The following is a 20,733-nucleotide window of genomic DNA, read 5'->3' as shown; positions in this document are numbered from 1 at the left end:
GCAAAACTGCCTCAGATGATGTTCAGACATTGTATATGGAGCATCAGTTAGGTATATTTGCTCATGTTAAAAGCCTTTTTTAAAAGGCATAGTTCTGGTTTATATCATTGCACTCACTGCTTGGTTTTGCATTTTCCTGGGAGATGTTGGAGGTTTCTCTTGCTTCCAAGCAGCCTTGCAAAATAATAATAATAATAATAATAATAATAATAATAATAATAATAGAAGAAAGATCACCTCACCCCTTATAGACCCAGTTGATCACAGCACTCTGCAGGCACCATCTTATTGGGAGGTCCATTCTGCACAATGTAGGAATCAAGCCTTTGTTGTAGTGGCCCAACTCTCTTCAATTCCTTCCCCGTGAATATTGGACAGGCACCCTCTCTGTTGCCTTTCCAGCTTCCTCTTTCAACAATCCTTTTAAGTTGAGATCTTTATCCCAGTTTGCATACATTTTTATTGTTTTATCACTTCTTGTTTGCCACCCTGGGCTCTTTTGAAGGGACGATCAGGATATAAACATACATACATACATACATACATACATACATACATAAATAAAAATAACATACATACATACATACATATTTTTTTACTCCCACCTTTCTGTTGCAAAAGACATCAGAGGCAGCTAATAGTAACCGTAGTTGTGATACAAAGCAGTTAGCTTTCAATTACATAAAAAGATACCTGTAGATTCTAGTTGTATTGATTAAAATTTCTCTGCCTGTGGATTTTTCATGCCTGCGAAATTTCAAATTGATAAGGAAAAACATAAAAATGTGCTCAATAAACTGGATAAAAATCTGATTTTCTGCTTGTACCAGATTAGCCTCATTCCATTAGGAATTTAAGCTCTTCTTACCTCAAGCAAAGGTTACACGTTTAAAGTGCAAAGGTTTCCATTTTAATATCTCGTACTCCCATTTCTAAAATATCCTTTCAGTCTTTATTTTCCTGTTTCTGTCAAGCTGTTTTTGTTACGCGGCTCAGAGGATCTTGCAAACTGATTGTGCAGAACACTTTAAAATTAATAAAATGGTTCATTAAATGGTTTGCTAAAACTGAAAAATTATATGTATATTCAGGGCTTTTTAAATGGGAGGGCTTCTCTTTTTCACCTGCTCACCCTCCGCTGCCACCCAGCCACACCAATTGCCTCTGGAGCACACCTTCAGGCGACATGCCACTGTGCCATGACTATGGGGGTGCCAGAACTCACCAAAGAGGTGGCAAAACTCAATTCCAGTGAGTTCCAGCCGGGGGGGGGGGGAGCCCTGAGTAAAACCCTGAGTCCATGCAGTCTGTTAGATTGTTGTCAAAAAGAGAGGAAACTTTTAAATCATGGGTAGGCAAACTAAGGCCCGGGGGCCAGATCCGACCCAGTCGCCTTCTAAATCTGGCACGTAGGTGGTCCGGGAATCAGTGCAATTTTACATGAGTAAGAATGTGTCCTTTTATTTAAAATGCATCTTTGGGTTATTTGTGGGGCATAGGAATTGGTTCATTATTATTTTTTTCAAAATATAGCCTGCCCCCCCCCACAAGGTCTGAGGGACAATGGACTGGCCCCCTGCTGAAAAAGTTTGCTGACCCCTGTTTTAAATTCTTGGGTTGGTTGGTTTGTAAAGACGAAAGCTAGATAAGCCTTCTGCATCCTGCAGTTGCAGGTGTTAGACAACTTATCTGTCCCAGCCAGCATGGTCCATAATCAGGAATGATGGGAGCTATAGTCCAACAAGATCTGGAGGGTGCCACATTTGAGACAGGACAAAAAAAGAATGTTCCTCCCGTCTTTGGTTGTTTTCATTTTGTTACAAATGGTAGTGTACTGTTGTTTCACAGACATCCTACCTTTTTCTCCATGGAGCTCAAGGGGGTGTACGTAGTTCCTCCCCCTGCTTATTTAACTCCTCCCCCCAACAACCCTGTGAGGTAGGTTAGGCTGAGAGGCAGTCACTTGCCCAAGGCCACCCAGTGAGCTTCATGGCGGAGTGGGGGATTTGAACCCTAGTCTCTCCCAGGTTCTAGTACAGTACTCTAATCACTACACCATGCTGATGACTCTCTTGGCTGGGATAGTTCCATTCAGGTGCACAGAATACATGAACTAGCCCACTATGGAGAATGAGATAGAATTTAAGCCCCCACATGTTCACTCAAATGCCTGAAGCGGTGTAGGCAGACACTTATTTGCATTGGCCACTTGCCATTGCAATTTCAGTTTCAGCACAAACTACAAATATGTATAAACACAACAAAGCAAGAAGAAACTGCCAAACTACATTAAAACACCTACAATTGTGATTTGTGTGCTATGCAGATAAAATTGCCACACTCAATTAAAATTTATTAAAATTTAACATCCAGAGCGTCACTTCGGTCCTTATTTTAATGGCAGCTGCTTATAAAAGTTGTGGTCTTTGCTGTCACTGACGAGTCTTTTCTCTGCAAAGAGAAAAGGGCTTCTGAGTTCTCTGTATCCATATATGAAAATTCAGTCACTCACAAGAAATTTGCCAAGTCTTTCTGGTTAATAGTGCCATCTTGTGATGAAAGATGCAGAGACACCTTCCATTAAAACACACAATTTGTTTCTAAAGTGAATTTCTGTCACAGTTTCTTTGCTAGCAAAAATAAAATCAACTTATCTCCTTTTCCTCCACCTTTTGAATTTCCATCTGTTTAAAATAGCAAATGCTTCAGCAAATTTCTCTCTTCTGTTATCTGTTAATTAGAGGGCCATTTAAAAAACCCTTGTAGAATGATATTTATCTGTTCCCTGAATTGGAAAAAAGCTATTATTTCATACTTGTAAGATACTATTTAAAGCACCCTTTGCCAAGCTGGTGCCCTCCAGATGTTTTGTGTGACACCTCCCAATAACCCTCTGCAGCCCGATGTAGTCCAAAACATCTGGAGGGCACCAGCCTGGCAAATGGCTGATCTAAAGACATTTAAATCAAAACAGCCATTGACTTAGGTCACTTGAGTAGATAGCAGTGAGATACTGTCTGTTGTACAGCTACCAGCTGGAAGAAAAACCCTAGACATGTCCCTGGGTTGCAGAGAGAGGGTGCTCCTGGCTAATGTGTGGGTTGCCAGGAAAGTTTTAAGTAGAAAAAGAAGAAGAGTTTGGATTTGATATCCCGCTTTATCACTACCCGAAGGAGTCTCAGAGCGGCTAATATTCTCCTTTCTCTTCCTCCCCCACAACAAACACTCTGTGAGGTGAGTGGGGCTGAGAGACTTCAGAGAAGTGTGACTGGCCCAAGGTCACCCAGCAGCTGCATGTGGAGGAGCGGAGACGCGAACCCGGTTCCCCAGATTATGAGTCTACCACTCTTAACCACTACACCACACTGGCTCTCAAATGTAGTTCTGCACATGCCCTGCAACTGGAAGAGTGCTTCATTGAGAACATAAAAAGAGCTTGCAGGATCAGGCCCATGGCCCATCTAGTCCAGCATCCTGTTCTCACAGTGGCCAACCAGATGCCTCAATGGGAGACCTGCAAACAAGACCTGATCAGAAAACACTCTCCCCTCCTGCGGCTTTCAGCAACTGGCCTTCAAAAGCATTGCTACCTCCAACTGTGGAGCCGTCATGGCTATTAGCCCCATCTAGTAGCCTTTTCCTCCAGGAATTTATCCAATCCTCTTTTAAGGCCATCCAAGTTGGTGGCCCTCACGGCCTCCTGTGGAAGTGAGTTCCATAGTTTAACAATGCACTGCAGGAAGGAAGTACTTTCTTTTAACTTTCCCGAATTTCCCCACTTCTCAGCTTTGTTGGATGCCCGCCAGTTTAGTATTATGAGAGAGGGAGAAAAAATTAACCTCTGTCCTGTTGACTCTTACTGGCCTTGCTACAGTGGTACCTCGGGTTACAGACGCCTCAGGTTACAGACACTTCAGGTTACAGACTCCGCTAACCCAGAAATAGTACCTCGGGTTAAGAACTTTGCTTCAAGATGAGAACAGCGGTGCAGTAGCAGCGGGAGGCCCCATTAGTTAAAGTGGTTCTTCAGGTTAAGAACAGTTTCAGGTTAAAAATGGACCTCCAGAACGAATTAAGTTCTTAACCCGAGGTACCACTGCACTAAAATGTTCTCTAACCGCTTTGTCCATGCCAGGCATAATTTTATAAACTTCTAACGAAGTTCCCTGGGATGCCTCTCGTGTGGATGAAAGGGAAAAAGTTAGATTGCCGAGCAAAGATCACGGCTGTCTCCCGAGACCTTGGAGAGGGGCTGTGAGTCAGAGGCGGCTGTACAGCACAGGGTGCTCTGATGGCCTGACTCAGACTTCAGCATTGCATGTCTCCCTGGGCCAGTAAAATGGCTTCCCAGAGCTTTGCCTACTTCCCCGGTATTAAAAATTAACTACCAGTGGCCTTGGAGCAGCAAAAGAATGCAGACGGGGAACAGAATTTTGACTGTGCCTGCAGGGCCTGATTCTGTAAACTAACCAGAGGACAGTCAGAGAGCCCCCAGCCCCACCCCACCCCTCTCTCTCTCTCACACACACACAGTCTGTTCTATTTCCATTCCAGTGGTCATTGTAAGAACTACTGCTTAACTTTAGGAACTTTAGGTGCTAGAGTTAGCTTATTTTCTTCTCCCTACCCATCTATTTTTCCTTTTGTGTCATGGCTTTTCCCCACTGGGAACCATTTCTGCTGATTAGTAGGGTAAAAGAAAACTGCAGCTGTGTGAGTCAGTGCAATTAGTTGCTTGACATTGGTGACTTGAATGTATGAAATCCAGACAAAAATGTGATATTGTCTCACCTTTCCCCTGGATCTAGTTTTTGGAGTCCTAAGAACTAGAAGGTCGTCTAATTCAACCCACTCACAACCCACTGTTACTGCATCGCTGATAAGTGATCACCCACCCCCTGTTCAAAAACCAAGGAGAGTCTATCAGTTTCCAAGTGAGAACAGCTCTTGGAAGTCCTTCCTAATTTCATTTCTTGTGGTTTAAAAATACTGATTCTGGCCCTACATCTTGGAGAAGCAGATAATAAATTTGTTCCATCAGGGAACATGAGGAAAGGTTGCAAAGTGGCTGGGGAAAAGTTTTCCTCCCTCTTCATAACATGGGAACTCAGGGAACATGAAAGCTGAATGCTAGAAGATTCAGGACAAATAAAGGAAAGCCCTTCTTCATGAAGCGCATAGTTAACCTGCGGAACTCCCTTCCACAGGAGGCTGTGATGGCTACCAGCCTGGGTGGCTTTAAAAGAGGATTACACAGATTCATAGAGGAGGAGGCTTTCAATGGCTGCTAGTCATAATGGCTGCTTAGCAGTGGGAGGCAGCAATTCTTCTGAGTGCCAGCTGCTGCAAACCGAAGGCAGTAAGAGTGCCCTTATGCTCGGGTCCTGCTTGCCAGTTTCCCAGAGGGCTGTGGTTGGCCTCTATAAGAACAGGATGCTGGGCCAGATGGGCCACTGGCCTGATCCAGCAGGCTCTTCTTATGTCCTTATGTTCCTTCGTGTTCTGACACTCTCTCAGGCTTCCAAGTCTCTGAGCCTGGGCTCTCTGTCAGAGATGGTGGCAGCTGGAATGCTGTAGGGCCTGACAGTCCAGGCTCGGCCTTGCCTGACCCCACCTGTTCCTCCACAGGGTTCACTTGAGGGAGATGCAGATCCTGCTCTGATCAGGACTCTTGCACCAGAGGCTTGGCATCACCAGCTGTGTCTCTGCCAGAGTTCAGTAACGTGGGTGTGCCTTCTCACTGGAAGGAGCAGGCAGCAAGACAGTCACCTCTGAGAGCAGGAAACCTCTCTACCCCCAGTGGAGTCTGACTGAACGGAAGCAGGTTCAGAATTGTCTCGTGCAGAGATGCAGCAGTCAGACTCCTCCCATCGCGCGTCCTTTGGCTTTGCAGGCACTTGTAATTACATTGGTACCTCGGGTTAAGAACTTAATTTGTTCTAGAGGTCCGTTCTTAACCTGAAACTGTTCTTAACCTGAGGTACCACTTTAGCTAATGGGGCCACCCACTGCCGCTGCACTGCTGCTGCACAATTTCTGTTCTCTTTTTTAAAAAAAATAATATTTATTCAACTTTTAAAAATTACAAAGAGAAAAAACAAAAAAAAAAACAAAAAAGAGAAAAATAAAAAAGACAGAAGAAATACAAGCAATTAAAAAAAAACCACAGATCAAACCTTTACATAACTTTCTTTCCTTTGCTTATTTCCTTGACCTCCTCACACCTCCCTTTTTTGTATTCTAGTTCAATTAGATATTTCAGCAAATCCTTTCCAGCTTTGTTTTTATCCTATTAATTTATCTTAATATACTGTAATTTTACATTCTCGTCTTTCACCAATTAACAAATCCATTTTTACCTAATCCTTTATATCATTTCTGCTAAAACCACATTACTTCATTCCAACACAATTTCTGTTCTCATCCTGAAGCAAAGTTCTTAACCCGAGGTAATATTTATGGGTTTGCGGAGTCTGTAACCTGAAGCGTCTGTAACCCGAGGTACCACTGTACTTCCCAGTTCAGGAGTGGCTGATCCTGGGGGGCTGGCTGACAGCCAGCACCCAAGGAGCTAGAACCATAGAAGCACTGAATTGTAATTGGAAGGGACTCAAAGGGACAACTAGTCCAACCCACTCCAGTGCAGGAAACACAGCTGCCTCTGCACATCAGCCAGGCCACTCAGGGGTTGACAGTGAGCTGTTGAAAAGCTGGCTTGTGTTAAAAAGCCAGTACAACTTCCCCAACCAGCAGGAAGTATCCTTAGCTTGTGGGGGCTGCATCCCCCGGCATCTGGGTTGCACTTTGGACCGTCTGTGGGAAAGGTGAGCCATTGCGAGTCCAGTCTTGACATTGCTCCCCAAGGGCCTGGGCCATGTGGATCCTTCCTTAGTTGGCAAAGTTAAGCAACAGCATTGAAGTCGTCCTCTGCGGGCAAGGGGAGCTTGTGCGCTGTTTAAAGAAAATGCAATCAGTTGCTCCATGTGCTGTCTGATGCCGGCTGCCTTACTCACTGAGACAAAACGGGAGGCACACTGACCTTTCCTGTACATGTGGTGGGTGTGACGCTATTTACAGTAAAAGTCCATACTCCAAAGGCTGGCTTTTGCCCTGCTTCTTTTAATTGCCGCTTGTTTGATCAGCACACTGGGAACGACGTGTCCCCACCTGGTGCTGGGAGTCAGGCACGAGAGACCCAGGGAGGAAGGAAGATGGGCCTGGCCGGTACTGGGAGTCTTAAGAAATCTGTTTGATACAAGATCACCAGCTGGCCTCATAGAATCATAGAGCCATAGAGTTGGATGGGATCCCCAAGGGTCATCTATCCCAACCCCCTGCAATGCAGGAATCACAGCTCAAGGATCCCTGGCAGATGGCCATCCAGCCTCACCTTCTCAGGGAGTCCATTCCACTTTTGGAACAGCTCTCTTCCTATGAGAGGAGAAGAGAATAAGTCACTGTTCTCATCAGAAGTCACTGGTAGCCCTACTGTTGTTCAAACAAATTTAGCTCCTGAAGTATAATACGAAGGGAACCCTGTTTCCATTTCAGTCTGGATTTCAGAGACTCTAAGCCAGGCATAGGCAAACGCTGGCCCTCCAGATGTTTGGGACTACAATTCTCATCATCCCTGACCACTGGTCCTGTTCGCTAGGGATGATGGGAATTGTAGTCCCAAACATCTGGAGAGCCAGAGTTTGCCTATGCCTGCTTTGAGCTGTTAACAGAGTCCACTTGAGCCATCCCCCCAAAGGCCGGCACACAGTGACTTTAAGATGCCAGATTTGTATCCATTCAGACTGGTCTGTTGGTTGCAGGCGGGCAACTGGTGGTGGCAGATCTTACCTTGGGGGATGAGCAGGCAAATGAGCCTCTGGTGTTGTTGGGGGCCTGTAATAGTGGATATGGGGACAGAGCTGGCATCCAGGTGCATTGCAGGGTCTGCTACGGGAAATATGGGAAACTGTCTTATGCTGAATCCAACAGCTGGTCCATCTAGCTCAGTATTGTCCAGACTGACTGGTAGCAACTTTCTGGGTTTTCAAACGGGGGTCATTCCCATCTGTTCCTGAAGATGCTGGGAATTGAACCTGTGACCTTCTGCCTGTAAAGCAGATTCTCTGCCACTGAGCTGCAATCAGACCTTTCGTGTCATCAGCCCAGCCCTTTGTTTTATGTTGCTGTTAGGAATCAGCTTGTCTGTCTTCCTTCAATTTCTGCAGCGGGTTCCTCCAAGGAGTTCAGGGTGACTGACCAGGCTCCTGCTCCCATTTTGTTCTTACAACCTTTCTGGGAAGTCGCTTAGGCTGAGGGATGAGTAAAACTGGCAGAACTGACACTATTACAGGTGTCACATAGCCCTCGTTCTGCATTTGCATGAACTTGATTGTTCAGTGTGGCTGCCCCTACACTTTGGAACTCCCTGCCTATTGTTATCAGGCAGGCGCCTTCAATGTAACTTTTTGGCGCCTGCTCAAAACATTATTGTGTAGCCAAGCCTTTCTTACTGATAATTTTATAATTTTATCTTTTTTGCAAATTACTTTGAGGTTTTTTTAAACAATCAAGTGATGTAGAAATCTTATTTTAAAAATAAATAATTTTGATGATGGGGCAGATCGCCTAGTACCCGGAGATTAACTTTCAGGTGCTGCTGAGCCTTGAATCCAGGTCCAAGTTGAGCTTAGGGGGGAGGAAGTCTTCCTGTCCTTAATGCCCTTTTCTCCCAGGTGCTAAACTTCTCTCTTCCCTACAGCCTCTTTGACATGGGAGGCGAGTACTATTGCTACGGCTCAGACATCACCTGCACGTTTCCAGCAAATGGGAAGTTCACCCCTGACCAGCGGGCGATCTACGAAGCTGTGCTGAAGTCAAACCGGGCTGTGCTAAGCGCCGTCAAGCCAGGTAAGAAGAAGGGGGGGGGGGAGAGAATACATCAAAAGAACAGAAGGAGCCTCTGTGGAGGTCGCCCTGCCAGAGGCTTCTGTGCGTATGGTGCACCTTAGACTCACTGGGGGTGATGTTTAGCCCTCGTGGTTTGGAATGGGCTAGCCATGCTTCACACAGTGGCCCCAGATTGAGGAGATGGGCTGCCCCCTTTGTGCCACTGCTAGCAGACAGACAAGCCCCTCTGCATATCCCCTGCCTTCCATTAATCAGGAATCTTTTCACCTCTTCCCTCCACTGCTTAAAATCTGCGGCAGATTTGCTTAGCTCTGCTGGGACTGAATGATACACAGAGTGATGCTGCTTTAAACAGTCACACCTTCCCCCAAAGAATTCTGGGAGCTGTAGTTTGTTAAGGGTGCTGAGAATTGTTAGGAGACCCTTATTCCCCTCCCCAGATCTACATTTCCAGAATGGTTTAACAGTAGAATTGTAGAGTTGGAAGGGGCCCAAGAGTCCACCACAGGCGTTCTCAAACTCGGTCCCCCAGATGTTTTTTTGGCCTACAACTCCCATGATCCCTAACTAGCAGGACCAGTGATCAGGGATGATGGGAATTGTAGTCTCAAAACAGCTGGAGGGCCGAGGTTGAGGAAGCCTGGTCCACCACCTTCCAAGGCAGTCGGTTCCACTGTTGAACGGCTCTTGCTGTCAGAAAGTTCTTTCTGATGTCTAGTGTGAAACTCCTTTCCTTTAATTTGAATCCATCAATTTGGATCTTGCCTTCTGGAGCAGCAGAGAACAAGCTTGCTCCACCTTCTGGGTGAGAGCCCTTTAGATATTTTAAGATGGCTCTCATGTCTCCTTTCAGTCTTCTCTTTTCCAGGCTAAACATACCCAGCTCCCTCCCTAGCATCAATTGCTCTTCCTAGGGAACTCTGGAGAATAGTACCTCTGGGGAACAGAATAACAACTCCTAACAACTCTCAGCACCTTTTACAAACTACAGCTCCCAGGATTCTTTGGGGGGCGCCCTGACTGTTTAAAGTATTGTAGCACTTTAAATGTCCAGTGTGGATGTGGCATGGAATGGCACCAATAATGACTGTTACTTTATTTTAATTAAAAAAAAATAAAAGAGGGCCTTTTTGACATTCCACCTAGAGGTCAGCCTGAGGAACCCTGGTCTGTGGTAAAGGATTCTGAGACATATTTTTACCTCTGCTATTGGAGGCAGTATGCCTCTTAATGCCGGTTGGCGGGAATGGCAAGTTGGGAGAGGATCCTTGCAGTCGGATCCTAGATGCAGGCTTCCTATAGGGGGCATCTGGTCTGCTGCTATCAGAACAGGATGTTGGACTAGATGGGCTATTCGCCTGATCTTATTCCAGATTCCAGGTTACAGGCCAGGCCTGCTGGGGCCTCCTTGTGGCTCTTCAACAAACAGCCTTTACCCCACCTGGTTCTCTCCAGATGTTTCGGAGTACAAATGCTACCAGCCATGCCAGCCAGCCACATGGGAGTTGTAGTGATCTTCCAGCTACTCTGCTAGCTTTTATTTAATTTATTTTTTTTTTAATCTGACGAGCAGGATAAAAACGTGTTAAATAAATTAGGAATGAAGTACTTGGTGGAAGGTGGGTTTGTATCTCGTTCTTGCTTTTCCCCACCCATATGTACCATTTTTTAATGAACATTATAATCCCATTCTCCTTGCTTTGCGGTTTCCTATTGTATCAAACCAGATCTCCCGGTAAGAGAGCATTGACACCCCCCTCCCACAGACACACACACTCCGCCCACGTTCCAATTAAAAGCTATTTTGTCTCTCAAACGCCTCCTGAGGAAAGGAGCGAGCGGAGCCAACTTGACAACAGGTCGCCTCTCCCTATCTCTCCTCCATTTATTTATAGCCTCGTGTGCCCCAAAGTCCCAGCTGAACTGACATGGCACTTGGACACTCGCTGGGCAAAAGGCGGCTGTTGCGCTGATGGATGCTGTTTGCTTCCACAAAGTATGAAAAAATGTGAAAGGGCTTCCAAATATGCTCAGATGTCATTGCTGTTTTTCCACCCAGCCAGCATTTTATTTTATTTTTAAATTTTTTAATTATGTTACTGGCAGCTGCGCATCTAGAGAAACAGATTGTCAAAAAGAGCTTCATGGCCAGGTTTGCGCATGATGCTCAGTGCATCGCCTGGAAGCAGTACACTGGATGGGGGGTGGGGGTGGTAGGGAATTCCCACCTTTCCCTCCCCAGCCCCAGTTCCAATTAGAATTGCAATTCCTCCTTCCATGTGCTAATAATAGGACCGGACAAATGTGCTTCTGAATGCTTTTGTGCTCAATTACTGCTTGCTAGTTTCCCATTGAGGCATCCAGTTGGCTGCTGTGAGAACAGGATGCTGGACTAGATGGGCCATTGGTGTGGGGAGAGCCTTGGGGCCCATACTGAGAGGCCTGGAAGGCCTGGGGTTCCTCATCCCTATCCTGGTGGTTTGTGCTGCATGAATCGGGTCTGTTAGTCTCCTCAACGCTGCTGTTAAGTGGGGTGAGGGGTCTCCAAGTCTTTGGGATGAGATAGCCTCCTCTGTTCACTTGCCTTCAGAGCCCTTTTCTAAAGTGTTTCTTTGTTTATAGCATTTTTTATCTCCCTCTTTCGCAGGAAAAAAACATTTACAAATTGTTTGTGGAAAGGTAGTCCCTGCTCTTGGGCTTACAATATGAGAGACACAGCACAAAAGGGGACAAGAAGGTTTAGGAGGGAGGAGGAAAGCAAGTAAACTCTGCACTATTTCGTAGCACAGAGTTGCTGGCCAGCTGGATTGGACAGATTCCAAGGAGACGAGGAGTCAGACGTTGCAGAGTTGATGGAGAGGCTCTGCTTTCCTTTCTCTCTCTTCCTGTACTCTGACAGAAAGGATGACAGCTGAGGGAGGAGCCTTCTGGAGTTGGTATTTTAGCAGAGTCAGTGGCAGGGTCCCTGCAGTACCACCTCGCTCCATCTCCTGCAGCCTGAAAGTCATGTTGAAATCTGCCTTCACTGTGCTAGCCCTCTGTAATGCTGAATGGCTTCTGATGCCGTAATCTCTTTGCTAACTAATCCATATTCCTGTGTCAAGCGCAGTTACCTTGTTTGCCCAAGGCTACGGTCAACGTTGTGGCAGTCAAGCAGCCCTTGTTATAGCCACAGAGAGAGAGAGGGAGAGCTGGGTGGGGAGACCCTAGAAGGTGTGTCATGTCCAGGCCCATCAAGCTTCCATCGATGCTCAGGAAGAAGCAGGGGAACCATCGTGAGCCATGCTCATTGGGTGAGAAGGTCATCTATTGGTTCACTGACCTACATCACACCGTATCTCATTTGGCAGTGAATTAAGAATGAAGCAGACGCCTCATCAGCAGATTTCCCCTTAGGACAGACGTCTCATGCGACAGCGGTCCAAAGTCCAAGGGTTCTCCAATCAGACTATGTAAACCTGGCCCTCGAGTAGCTGACAGCTGGCTGGCTGGCTGGCTGATGAACCTCCCAGTATTGGGGAGCAGGTTGCATTTTCCAAGGTTCCAGGTGGGTTGGGGGTGGATCTATAAGCAGCCCAGTGGAGAGCAGTTCACTAAAACCTGGGGAGCATTTCACCAATGTTAGACAATGTTGTGTAGTGGTTAGAGCAGCCTTTGCCAGCTGGACACCTTAACCTGAAAGAAGTGTGTAGTAGTATAGAGACTAAGGATTTGCCTCTGCTGCCTCTGACCATCTCAGGTGCAAAGTGGGGAATTGGGGGGGGGCAGCAAACGCCTGACCACACCACCCTCTGGAGCCTGTCCTGTTTCAAAGGAGTATCTGCGGATGATTCCTTTAGTCATCGGCAATGCAGGCAGTTAAGAAGATTTTTCCTTGTGAGAGTATCCTGTGCCTTGGGAGAGGGGGATTAGTCTTATAAGGGGCCTAAAATTGCTTCTCTGATTAAAGCTGAATATTCCTGAGTTGCATGCAAAAATAATGAAGAGTTTTCTCTGACTTTAGGACCCTGAACCTTTTAATTTAGAGGGGTGGATGGGTTTGGTGGGAAGGATGAAAAATTTGACATCTCTCAGAGCATAATATATTAATGTGTCTCTGAGCACCTCCTTAATGAAAATGGGTAGCCAGTAAAAGGAAAGGAGATGTGCAACTTCTGCAAAGCCTTTTCGGCCTCAGCCTAACTTTTAATGTGCCATCAGGGCCTGTCATGTAAAAAGCTGATGTTAATTAGACCCTCTTCTGAATTCTTCTCAAGTTCTGGTCTGCAAAGTTTTTTATTTTTTTCGGGGGTGGGGGGAGGCTCTCAAGGAACTCTTCTTTTCCAGGGTGATGCCAGCTCCAGTCACCGGGATTCTTTGATCATACTTTCAATTTCAGCACCAAAGTGCAACTTCATTTTGTCAAGATCAAAGCAAACTGAGCCAGACTTGGGCCAGCTTCCTCATTTCTTAGCATTGTGTGATATATGGGAGCTTAATGAGATCCAAAATAAACCTTCCTCTGATTTCCAAATTATTAGTACATGTGAAAAGGATCAAGGGGTCTTAGTAGACCACAACCTTAGCATGAGTCACATGCAGCAGCAAAAAAAGTTATTGGAGTTCTAGGCTGCATCAACGGAACTCTAGTGTCCAGTTCAAGGGAAGTAATAGCGCCACTCTATTCTGCCTTGGTCAGGCCAGACCTGGAGTCCTGTGTCCATTTCTGGGCACCACAGTTTAAGAAGGATATTGACAAGTTGGAACATGTGCAAAGGAGGGCGACCAAGATGATAAAGGGCCTGGAAACCAAGCCTTATGAGGAACAGTCGAGGGAATTTGGGTACGTTTAGCCTGGTAAAGAGGAGACTGGAGGTTTTTAAACAGAGGTTGGGCTGTCAAAATTCCTGCATTGCCCGGGGTTGGACTAGATGACCCTTGGGTGAATCCCAGCTCTACAAGTCTATGATTCTGTGATTTCCAAAGGTATTGGGTGAGGGGTCTCTGCCTCTCTGCATAATAAGAGTAGACAGAGCCTCCCCTATCAGATGAAGTCATTGCCCCACAGTCTTCATTCTCAGGTGCTCCCTTTTTATATATATATAAAAGTATTGATTCCAAAATAGCTAACATCCTAGAACCCTTCCATACAAACACAGAGTGTTTTCAGTAAGTTTCATTGTGTCTATGTAAGGGTTTTTTTGTTACATTCATTTATTCATTTGATAAAACTATTTATATATTGCTATTCTTAAAAAATATCAGAGCAGTTTACAACAGCTGTACATTAAACTAAACAACAAAACACATATAAAAATGTGAAAATCAGAAACCAGCTAACTTTAAACAGTTTAAAGGACTACCTTGGAAGATGCTGAACTTTCCTTCCTTTGAGGTTTTAAAACAGAGGTTGAATGGCCATCTGTCAAGGATTCTTTAGCTGATAATCCTGCCATTGCTGGGGGTTGAACTACATGACCTTTGGTGGTCCCTTCCAGCTCTGTGATTCTGTGGATGTTGAACAGCTATGTTGCCCACACCACACACTGGAAAAAAAGGATAATCTGTTAACTGGCCTTTATTCCAGAGAGGTAGGACAAGGGTAATTTTTTATTGGTGCTGAGCTAGGGGAGTGTTCCTCCCTTCTGATTATTTTCAGCACATTGTGTGTGTGTTTCCTTTTTTTAAAAGTTAACATAATTCAGACAAGATATGCCCCCATCCCCCCCAAGCTGTCTCCCCCACTGAGGGGGGTAAAGCAAATGTAAACTGGGAGGGCCTCTTGGATGCAAAAACTGCTGACTCATACGCGAGTGTGCCAAATCCGAACAAGGAAAGCGTTAGCTGCTAAACCTTCACCCCAGTTACCTTAGTTTGGCAAACGGTCCTGTTGGGAGTGACTCAAGCCCTGTAGTGGGGTTGGGGGAGGGAGCAGCGTGACGGCAGCCAGTGCGAAAGATGCACTGCAAGACTGTGCAGTGCCCGCCACCAAGGGAACGATGTGCTCTGTGTCACCGCAGCTCATTTAAAAGTAGTCAGTCAGCAGATTTCGGAGTGCCTTTGTCGGATAAGTATCACGGTTCTTGAGGTTTTGGTTAAATGGTCAGTCGGCCAAATGAAGTTTGCTCTGGGTAGGGGGAAGGGTATCTGCTGCTGAGAGGGGCTTCAGTCAGAGGGAAAGTGATGGGCAGCCAGCCAGAACTGCAGGTATTCCAAGCTGCTAACTGCAGAGAAAAGAAGCTTGCAGGTGTGGACATTTTGTTTTTGTTTTCTTTAATAATATTTATTAAAGTTTCAAATGTTACAAAAAGAGAAAGAGATAATTCCAAGTTAAACGAAAACTTAATAACACATCACAATAAAGAAAGAAGAGAATAGAATTTTTTTTTTATAAAAAACAGAAAAATAGAAACAATAAAAAACACAACGAACCTTCCCATAACTTATCTTTCATTTACTTGTTTCCTTGACCTCCTCGCACCTCCCTTTTTTGTATTCTAGTTCGGTTAGCTATTTCAGCAAATCCTTTCCATCTTTCCCAATTTTTATCCTATAATTTATCTTAATATAATGTAACTTTACCTTTCCTCCTTTCATCCATTAACAATCTATTTTTACTTAATCCTTTATAATATTTCTGCTAAAGCCACATAACTTCATTCCAGCCTCCTTCTAACATTCCTTAATTTTACAATGTTTCTGTAAATAAACTTTAGCAGGTGTGGACATTTTGTTACACATCTGTACTGCATGCCAGTCAAAAGTCTTCCTGTCACCTGGCAGGATGATGATGTTCTGGGGTGAAGGATCTCACCCCAGGGGCATTTGGGGGAATCTGAATGGCCTCAGGGAGATGGAGAGCGAACAGGGAGAGATAGAAGGTGGACCCATTAGTGTTGATAGGCTTTGCCAACCCGGTAGACTCCAGATATTTTGGACTATAGCTCCCATCAGCCTCATCTGGCATTGCTGTGCTCCCATTAGCCCCAGCATCATGCATAGAGCTCTGCAGGCTGGAGCTGATGGGAGTTGCAATCCAAAACATTTGGAGGGCGCCAGATTGGGAATGGCTGGCCTGGACATTCACAAAACAGGCTGTGTTCGTTCAAATGACTTGAGAGGAAAGAAGTGAGTGAGTGGGTGATCTATTTGAATCTTAAATAAGAAGATCAGTCTTCCAAATACAATATAAAACACATAACAAAAGTGGTGATAGCTTTGTGGATTTGCTAGAGTTTATGGGTCGGGGTTGGGTAGGGAGATGTCTCCTGTTGGGCAGTGAGAATTCAGGTGGAGGGGGAAAATTGTTCTCCACAAGGTTGGGCTGGGCTGGGCAAGCAAATAGGCCTGTTGGCTTGAAAGAGGATGTGAGATTTCTGTGCTCCCTCAAACGAGGGGTTGGCAGAGTTGTGGAGGTGAGAATAGGTGAGGGAAAGACTTCATTAAATTGTGAACCCTCTGGGGAAATTAGCAGGAAGATGGACACAGAGAAAAACTCAAACAATTATTCTTTCTTAGGATGAGGAATAAGTCACATGCTGGTGGCATTAATTCACTTAGTCATCTGATTTATTGCTTTTTTTGACTGAAAGGATCGTCTCTGGCCCAAGTGCTCCTAGTGAGCTTTAGAGTTAAGTTTATGCCCTGATCTCCCAATCCCAAGTCCAATGTAGAATTGGATCCATCATTCCCAAGTGATGTGTGGGTACATTAACACCCCACAAAGACTGTGAAGGTGCTGTTGCGTCAATTAGCTGTTCGTGTGAGACATGTTAAAGCATTAGTGAGGAACCCTTGGCCCTCTTGGGACCCCAATTCCCATCAGCCCCAGCCAGCAGGAATGATAGGAGTTGTAGGTCAGCAACATCTGGAGGGCCAAAGGCTCCCCACCTTTGCTCTTAAAAGCAAAGGCCTCTAGTATCTCTTTTACTTTAAAGGAAAAAATGTTACAGTGGTACCTTGGGTTACATACGCTTCAGGTTACATACGCTTCAGGTTACAGACTCTGCTAACCCAGAAATAGTGCTTCAGGTTAAGAACTTTGCTTCAGGATGAGAACAGAAATTTGCTCTGGCGTCGTGGCAGCAGCAAGAGGCCCAATTAGCTAAAGTGGTGCTTCAGGTTAAAAACAGTTTCAGGTTAAGTACGGATCTCCGGAACGAGTTAAGTACTTAACCCGAGATACCACTGTATATGTCTTTATTTCCCGTTTTTCTTTTGTTTGTTTGCTGAGTAGAGTAACATTTCTTCATTCTTTAAAGCATCATTTGTATTAAAATGAAAACTCTGGCACTGGGTGGATGCACTTCTGCTGCTATGTCCCCCCCCCCCCCCGCCCTGATTTTCTATTTAAAAGAGGAGGATAAGCATCTAAATAATAGTTAATGGCAGCCATTTTTCTCTGCTCCCCTCAAGGAGTCTCCTGGCCTGACATGCACCGTCTGGCTGACCGAATCCATCTGGAAGAGCTCACAAAAATTGGCATCCTCCGAGGCAACGTTGATGACATGGTGAAGGTTCATCTGGGCGCGTTATTTATGCCCCACGGGCTTGGACACCTCCTTGGGATCGACGTGCATGATGTGGGAGGCTACCCAGAGGTCAGTATCGGAGCGTCTCCAAGGGTGCCAGTTAAATCACCAGGATTGCAAAAGGGAGTCAAAAGATCTGGAAACAATCAAGTCGGCATGCCTCTGTCCCTGTTCTTCCACGAGCCCCGCCACCTCCAAACAGCTGTCTGTGTTTACTTGTTTATGCAAACATGCATAGTGCTTTGCCAGCCCGTTATTGGGTTTTTAAATCCTTTCGTAGAAGCCACAAACTAAAACATAAGCAACAGCCACAAATTAATTGCAGAACCTGCCAGAAGGCAACCCCCAAGCAAGGCAGGAAAGTCAGATCACTATTTCTCCAGGGATGGAGAATAGTCTTTCAGCTCAAGAGCCACACACCACCTTCTGGGCAGCCTCCCCAGAGCCAGAGGCAGAAGTGGACAGAGCAACAAATGTCAATTCTGCCTTTGTACAGTAAGCTAGTTTCTACACAATGTATACCCTGCTCTGTCCTCCACCCAGGCAAGCAAAAGCAAGGACTCAAGGACACAACCAGGCAAAAAAGCACACCGGGAGGGTGCAAATGGGTGCAGGAGATGCTCCAAAGATCCGGTGGAGAGGCCTGGAGGGCTACACTTGTCCCTCAAAGGCCTGTGGTTTTTACAACCCCTGTTCTGAAGCCTTGCTGGGAAAGGTCATATTCTCGCAAGTGTTTTGAAGAGGGAGAGTCAGCCAGATGGGCTTCCCAGAGGTGGAATTCCCAAAGATCTAACTACCTGCTTCCACGTACCAAGGCGTATGTGAGATTGCAGACTTAGAGCTGGAGAAACAGCCTTTTCCATGCCCCTTCCTAGGTCCTCTCTTCAAGGGTTTTGCCAGTTGCCGCCCTTCGTTACACACACACACACGCACACACACACCAATTCTGCCCTGCTTTCTTAAGAGAATGAAGTCAGTGGAACGCAGGCCAACTGATTCTGGGCAGGGGGAGCAGTAATTGCATTCCCTCCTTCTGCACTCTGCTGGGGATCCTGCCTTTGCATTGGCCTGACCCTGCCATCATATCCAGTTAGTAGAAATTGATCATTCATCACTGGGGAATGCTTACAAGCGATGGACCCAAGAGAACCTGGTTGTGTTTGGTTTTGAAGCATCTTCCGGTTTATTTTTCAGATTAAAAAAGGCTGGTGGCCCAGGGGTCCAGCTGCTAATTTAATCCTTTCCGGATCATGGACTTCATTAATCCACGAGATTAGGCACTCTTAGCTCTTCAATGCATTCCTGGGTGGGATGGGGCTGGGAGCCCAAGGGGCAGCGAGGAAATTAGGCATGCTCCTTCTCATTCTCGCTGGGCATTTCCCACCACCTCTGTTCATCCAAACAGTTCAGGCCTTGGATGTGTGGGTGTCATACAGTCGCAGCTAGTTTTTCTTCCTGTTAAATGTTAGGAACGTTTTAAGTGGGGAAAGAAATACTATTCTGCCCGGTAAAGAAATGAGAGAAGCACGACAGACTGTGTCTGAACACAGTGGTCTAATTTAACCATATCAGGGTGAATGTGTATTTATTTCATTTACCGTATATCCCACCTTTTCCTCCCAAGTTTCTCAGGGTGCAGTAAATAGTTCTCTGTTTCCTGCTTCATCCTCACAACAACCCTGTGAGGGAGGTTAGACTAAGAGGCAGCAACTGGCCCAAGGTCACCCAATGAGCTTCATGTCTGAGTTGGGGTTCAAACCCTGCTCTCCCAGGTTCTGGTCGAACACTCTAACCATTATACCGCACTTTTCTAGGGTGTGGAACGCATTGACCTTCCGGGGCTGCGGAGCCTGCGAACTGCCCGCCTCCTTGTCCAAGGCATGGTGCTGACAGTGGAGCCTGGCATCTACTTCATCGACCACCTCTTGGACCAGGCCCTGGCTGACCCTGCCCAGGCTTGCTTCATCAATAACGAAGTTCTGCAACGCTTTCGGGGTTTTGGAGGGGTGAGTTACTTGTTTCTAGCACCTCTTAGGGCAGAGATCTCTGCCACTGGATGTCTTGCCTCGTGTGGAAAGGGAACTTGCATCCTTAGGTACTGTGCAAAGCTTACAGCAACCCTTCAAGCTAATCCTTCGGCTGCTGTTGCGGCCACATCACAGACAGGGAACCTGAGACAGAAAGTGGGTTTTCAAAAATGTATGTCTGAGGTGCGATTTGAACCAGGGGTGTCTGGATTCATAGCTCAGCCTCTTAGCCGCTGGGCTTTGCTGGGCATCTGAATGGATCAGTTACTTAGTATGTTTTCTTCCTGACACAAGCAACTGTTGTAGCAGAACCTCTCATTCCTAGGCCTCCCATAGCAGGAGATTTCAACATCACAGGCACCAGTTTCATGGATAAAGTGCCTTTGGCCTATTGTGTCCCAAATAGCAGAGTTTCTTCTGCAATTAAGGTTCAAAGTAAACTTTTACTTTAATTGCATGGTTAGCAACCATGGAAGGGGAGTGAAAAAAAAACACATCAGTATGAGGGGGGAGTCATCCAGACCACAGCCCATCCCCCCTCAAGGGCAATCGGGGGGGGGGGGATGTGGGAGCCTCCCCCACAAACCAGTTAGCCACCCCTTCCTTCACCTTAGGTTACAAGGTCAGCCAAAGGAGACCCTCCATTGTGAAAATATACGTACAGGGAGGCCCTGTGTGGAGATGGATGAACCTTCAAGTTGCCCATGATCCTAAGCAATGAAGGACTTTAAAGGGTACTATGACTGGTACTTGGAACTGGACCCATTTTCTGAAGGAATTCATCCATTTCTGCCAAACTGTGGGAAACATCCAAGAGTTGGTACTCAATTATATTCAGAATGGAAGATCCCTTCCCTCATTTTGTGCAGCCTTGATCCTTTCTGGGAGCAGAATGCAGTGTTGCGGGAATGGGGTGGACCTGCAAGAAATGAGCCCACAGAGAAAGAAAGTGTTCCCCCTGCCTGAAATCCCCCCAATGATTTCACCCCGTCAAAGGAAATGGGGAATTCAGGCCCCTTTGCTGAAGCTGAGTTCCTCTCGCTACCTTTATACACCGAAGCTCCCTTGTTCCCTTAACAGCCAGCTCTCTGAGTCACTCGGTCCTGGCTTTGGCCTCAGCGCTTTGTAAGCCCTGTGTGCAGAGCATACAATCTTATCAAGCCGTGTGGGACTTTACCTTCTGCTGCTGGATTCTCTCCCCCCGCTGGGTTGGAGAGGTCATCTTTGCTTTGCACTGTTCTTTCTTTATCAGCGCATGCAGGCCAGCCAGGATCCGAGGGCCTGACACCCTC

At 46.1% G+C, this 20,733-nt stretch overlaps 1 protein-coding gene across 1 annotated transcript in view; it reads left to right on the top strand.

Moving 5' to 3' along the window:
* Window positions 1-20,733, top strand: part of PEPD (peptidase D) — a 137,746-nt gene that overhangs the window by 112,720 nt on the left and 4,293 nt on the right. The window contains exons 12-14 of the mRNA XM_079988434.1: window positions 8,756-8,904; window positions 17,299-17,483; window positions 19,229-19,420. Of these exons, the coding sequence (XP_079844560.1) occupies window positions 8,756-8,904; window positions 17,299-17,483; window positions 19,229-19,420 (526 nt within the window). The remainder of the gene's footprint in view (window positions 1-8,755; window positions 8,905-17,298; window positions 17,484-19,228; window positions 19,421-20,733) is intronic.

This window comes from Podarcis cretensis, assembly GCF_951804945.1.
Source record: "Podarcis cretensis genome assembly, chromosome: 8".
Taxonomy (NCBI): Eukaryota; Metazoa; Chordata; class Lepidosauria; order Squamata; family Lacertidae; genus Podarcis; species Podarcis cretensis.
The sequence above is the reverse complement of the archived record's forward strand: the minus strand, read 5'-3'. Positions and strand labels throughout refer to the sequence as shown.